We start from the raw sequence: 4,982 nt of genomic DNA, 5'->3' as shown, positions 1-4,982 counted from the left end.
AACGGTCGCTGAACAACGACGGATCTGCTTTTTGCTGATCTCTGCATACTTGACTTTGGAGGCCTCTTACTCTCCTTAGAGATATCGCATCGTGTCGGGTGTTGTCTCTGTTTATTCACGAGATGATGACAATTAAAATGATGTTTTACTGAAAACAATACAACGTCTCCGCGATGAGTGAGAGGCCCCCAAAGTCAAATATGCCGAGATCAGCAAAAAGCAGATCCGTCGTTGTTCAGCGACCGTTTTCTGATCCGTCGATGTTCAGCGACCGCTTTCTGATCCGTCATTGTTCAGCCACCGCTTTTTGATCCGCCTTTGTTGCACGGATGCGTCGATGGTCTCGCAAGGGAACTCATAAGAAGTGTTAGTCCCCCAATTTTGTTCCGCCTGCGGGGGGGTTTTGTGAGGGTCAGTGTCAGCAAAAACGGACGACAACAACGCACAAGGCCGTGAATCTCAGAACAAAGAGTCGTAACTACTCTTGTTCTAGAAAGCAATAACGTATTTAATTAGTAAAAATAATTTTGTATTAGATTTTGTTTTATTCGGATCGTCTATTTGTTAACACGCAGTGTTAACGTTTTTGTGAAACAGCCTAGCCTCCCGAGGCGGAAGGAAATACTGGTAAGCAAAGTACATCAGTGGTACAAGGTGTACTTTTCTACTGTTCTCCGGAGATCAGGCGCTCGCTCCGCGCTCCGAGAGTGGGATTTGTGGTACAGGCTCAGTCCCGGGCCTCCCCAAAATGAATGGTACAAAAAGTACAGCTGCAATCCTGGGCTGGCCCGGGAAGGCAGGGCGTTGCGGGGCGTGCCACCGCCGCCCGACCGCCCCCTCTCCCCCATACTCCAGCTGAGATGAAATGGTTGTAAGTCCAACATCCACGTTGACTCTCAAAACATTCAGAATTTACTGACGGACGACTGAGTACAAAATTTGAAGATTCCCAAACATTAGCCTTACTGCCTGAAAAAAAAATCAAGTTTGCCTTGTTTGAAAACAGATACAAATTTCCTATTTGGTGTAAGTGTTAACTTAAAGCAAAGGCACCCTGCAGGCAAGTGTGTACCACACTTTTTGTGCGTCGGGTTTCATGACTTCATAAATTAAAACAGTATCACCTGAAAACTGAACACTTTGAAATGTTTAACTTGTCATCTGCACATTTTATTTAACACTTAAAAGTGTTTAAGTCCAATATTTTCAAATGTTTTTTTTCAGCCCGCCCTTCTGCTTTGAAAAAGCTATCCAGCGGGCTTATGCTAACGACCTCGTGTGTGTCTGTGTGTCTGTCTGTCTGTTCCACTAGAGGGAGATGTGCTAGAGACTTGAAATTTTCAGGGTATCTTAAGGTCCACTCCTAGAGAACGAAACGCCTACGGCAAATCCTGGCAACCACCACTAAGGGTGTGAATGGGTATCCAAGGTTCAAAAATTCTCCCAAAAAGTATTTTTTTTATATTCTCCTAAGGGGTAACTCGTCAATGTAGAGACCGCTGGGCGAAAATTTCGTCCGTTTCGCTATTACTCTAACCGTTTACGCGCTATAGGTAAGGATATGCACTTTATGCGTTTTCAAACTGTCAATCATCACTGTGAGAAAAAACAACGGAAAATCAACGGACAACAGCGGCAATTATTTTCCGGACTTGTCCGTACCCTAAATTTAGTTGTACGGTCGAAGCAAAACGGTTGTTCCGGGTTGTTCCGTACCTTATTTCTGGGGTGCGGAGCAACCGTATCACGTATCTAACGGAGGTAAGCGGCAATTATTTTCCGGACGCGTCCGTACCCTACATTTTGTTATATGTCCAACTCAAACGGTTCTTCCGTACCTCTTTACTGAAGCATGCTATAACGGAAGGTCCGTTGGCAGTCCCGTAGAATCAGATGTTTTTTTACAGTGATGCTCTCAAAAATGTCACTTTTATGCGCTGATTATGCTTTAAAATTTTCCAAATATGCCCTCTTTATGCCACGTTTTCTACTGTAATGTTAGAGTCAAGTAAAGTATTTGATCAGCAACGCTGACATTCTCATTAGTTGGTCTCTAGCGCCAGCTAGCCTCACACCAGGATCTCCGCGGGATTGTTTGAAAGCAGCGAGCGTCACTGCGCGTAGCAACAGAGCTCAGTCGTTGTGCAGTCTCGGTCGAGTGTGGTTGGTTTGTCCGCTGCTGTACCGTTCCTGCTAGACCCCAATAAATCTACTGATCCAGTACTCCTGTTGTTTCCTTTACTCAGTCTACCCGACGCTACAATTGGCGCAGTCGGTAGGACTGAAGTAAGGGAAGACCAGGGTCTGCGATCCGTAGATATTTACGTTCCAAACTTACAGTCCATCGTCGCTGCGTCCTTGGCCCTTGGCGTCCTCGACTGAGCTGCCCTCGGCGTCCCTCGAGCTGGTGTGACCGGTGCCCCTTGTGACCCTGCCCCCTGGTGTCCCTGGTGGCCGCCCCGCTCCCGGACCCCGTCCCTCAGTCGCTGCGACCCCTGCCTGACCTGCGACCCCCCTGGTGACCCCAACCCCTGAGTGAGTCCCTTGCTTCAGTCTTTCTGACTGCCCGACTTGTCTGTGCTGCCCACCGTCCGTCCGTCTCGCGTGTTCGCCCGTTGACGCCGTCCTCGATTTCGCCATGGACCGGGGTATTCCCCGTGGCCAAGGGCGTGGAGGACGCGGTCAGGGACGCGGACGCGGAGCGGCCGCGGTCGAGCCCATTGTTGAGCCGCGGCGTGGGGGGCGCGTCCCGCGCCCCAACCCCCGCTACCTCGACAATGCGGAGGCAGCCCAGCAGCTGCCGCACGCAGCCGCTGGCATTGTCGGCGAGCTAGGAGAGGAGCCCGTTGAGGAGGTGGAGCAGGCCGTCGATGTGCCGGCCTTGCTCAGGGAGCTTGCGGCACTCAGAGCCGCCGTGCAAGCTGGTGTGGCCGCCAACGCGCAGGCCAACCCCGCTGTCGTGGCCCCCGAGGCCCCAGTGGCCCCCGAGGCCCCAGTGGCCCCCGAGGCCCCAGTGGCCGTCGAGGCCCCGGTGGCCCCGCCACCACCCGCGGCCCCTCAGGCCCAGTTCATGTTCCCTCCTGAGGCCCCTCGGGGCCCTCCGTGCCTGAACGTATTCCCTCCTTGGGTCCCTCAGGCCGCCCGCGCAAACCGCATTGATTTCGGGCCCGCGCCTCCCCTAGCCCCGCGAGTAGTGTCGGCATCCGAGATGCTGACCCTCCGGAAGGCCGTCCCCAAGTTCGACGGCAAGATCTCTTACGAGGCGTACAGGGCCTCGTTCGATGATCTCGTAGGGCTCTACCCCCACCTGACGCCGGACCAGCGTTTCCAGCTGCTGTCCTCCGGTCTCGTTGGCGCCCCTCAGTCCCTCCTGGAGGACCTGGCCGCAAACCGTACGTTTGCTGGCCTAGATGAGGCTCTCAGGCTGTCCTACAGCAAGCCCGTACATGCGTGGACTGAGATGAACAATCTCACCACCATGAGGCAGGACCCCTCGGAGACACTCGAGGAGTGGTCCACTCGTGTAAGCCGGGTGGCGCGCCGCGCCTACCCTGACACGCCTCTCCCACGGGTAATGGAGTATGCGGTCCAATATTTTATTGTTGGACTCAGCTCCGCTGCCATCAGAAGTGGTGTGTCAGGCCTGGCTTGCGCTACGATGGAGGAAGCCCTCAACTCTTGTCGGTTGGTGCGGTCCAGGCTCTCATTGCCCTCCGGACCCCCGACTAAGAAGGTGTGTCTGGCCACAGTGGCCGAGACCACCATCGAGGTCGGGCAAACACCCTCCGCCCCCGCACCGTCGTCAGCGCAGGCAGCGCCCTCCGCGGCGCCAGGCCCGTCGTGGCAGGACCAGCTGGCTGCTCTCACCAAGCAGGTAGAGCAGGTGGTCCGCCAGACGAAAGCCGAAGCTAACACTGACACGGAGCAGGAAAACCGTAGAGGTCGCGGTCGCGGTCGAGGTCGCGGTCGTGGTCGTGGTAGAGGTGGCCGAGGTGGTGGTAACCAACAGGGTAACTGCTACCAGTGTGGACAATATGGCCACTTTGCCATGAATTGTCCCCGGGCCCCTCAACCCCGCGACAACCAGCAACAGCAAGCTAAGGCTCCTGCCCCAGCTGCTGCTGCCGCCGCCCCCGCGCAGGCCTCTAACGTCCCGGACACGCGCATGCCGTACGTGCACCCCCCGCACTACCACGCCAATCTCACTTGGCAAGTGCATGCCGCCCCGCTGCAGCTGCAGCCCCTGCCGACCCCGGCCCCGCAGGTGCAGACCGCTGTGCTGGCGCTCCCCGCCGGCTATCAGCAGGTCACCCTGCAGGCCCCGCCGCAGGCTCCGGGAAACGGACAGTAGCCTCCCTGGTGACCAAGGCGACGCCTTCGCCAGGAGAGGCTCCAGCGTCCTTGACCGACGATACGCAGATTGAGCCTGTTGGCTCTCCCACTGCTATCTTTCGGGTCAACGGCAAACCAGTGACAGTGACCCTCGACACGGGAGCGCAGATCACTGTCGTGCGGCGAGGCCTCCTCGCAGGCCCGCCCGCACCTCCTTCCAAGTACCGCCTCCGAGGCGTTAATGATGCTGTGTCCGTTCTCTATGGACCCATCGTGCGCTCTCTTGAGATAGCGGGGAAGGAGTACAGGTTTGTTGCGCTTGAGTCGGACATCCATGATGAGTGCATATTAGGCATGGACTTCATGAGAGTCTTTAGGGCCGTGGTGGACACTGGCCGCCTAGCACTTACTCTGGACAGTCCAGACCACAAATCACAGGTGACCTGCCCATTTAAACTTCAGTCATCTTCTGATGCTGGAAAATTTGGTGCTAATAGTGTCTTTGTGGTGGCGCGCGCAGCTGTAACTATTGAGTTACAGCCATTTCAATCAACCATTTGCCCCGCCCAGTTGACGGGTGTTGCTCCTTTGCCTGGTGATGGAATGGCGACCGCACGAGTACTTCGAGCTCAGTGTGTTCTCGAGAGCGA

General features: G+C 55.5%; 1 protein-coding gene across 4 annotated transcripts in view; it reads right to left on the bottom strand.

The window, feature by feature from the left end:
* The window catches only part of LOC113214044 (collagenase-like), a 93,032-nt gene that overhangs the window by 21,238 nt on the left and 66,812 nt on the right, over positions 1-4,982 (bottom strand). Inside the window, exon 6 of one of the 4 annotated variants that reach the window (XM_052270622.1) lies at positions 45-969. The exons of the other annotated variants lie outside the window; for them this stretch is intronic. Within the exon in view, the coding sequence (XP_052126582.1) occupies positions 963-969 (7 nt within the window). The 3' untranslated portion in view covers positions 45-962. Of the gene's footprint in view, positions 1-44; positions 970-4,982 lie in introns of those variants that run through there. 4 annotated transcript variants of the gene reach the window in all.

This window comes from Frankliniella occidentalis, unplaced genomic scaffold (assembly GCF_000697945.3).
Source record: "Frankliniella occidentalis isolate FOCC.00 unplaced genomic scaffold, Focc_3.1 Scaffold130, whole genome shotgun sequence".
Classification (NCBI taxonomy): domain Eukaryota; kingdom Metazoa; phylum Arthropoda; class Insecta; order Thysanoptera; family Thripidae; genus Frankliniella; species Frankliniella occidentalis.
The sequence above is the reverse complement of the archived record's forward strand: the minus strand, read 5'-3'. Positions and strand labels throughout refer to the sequence as shown.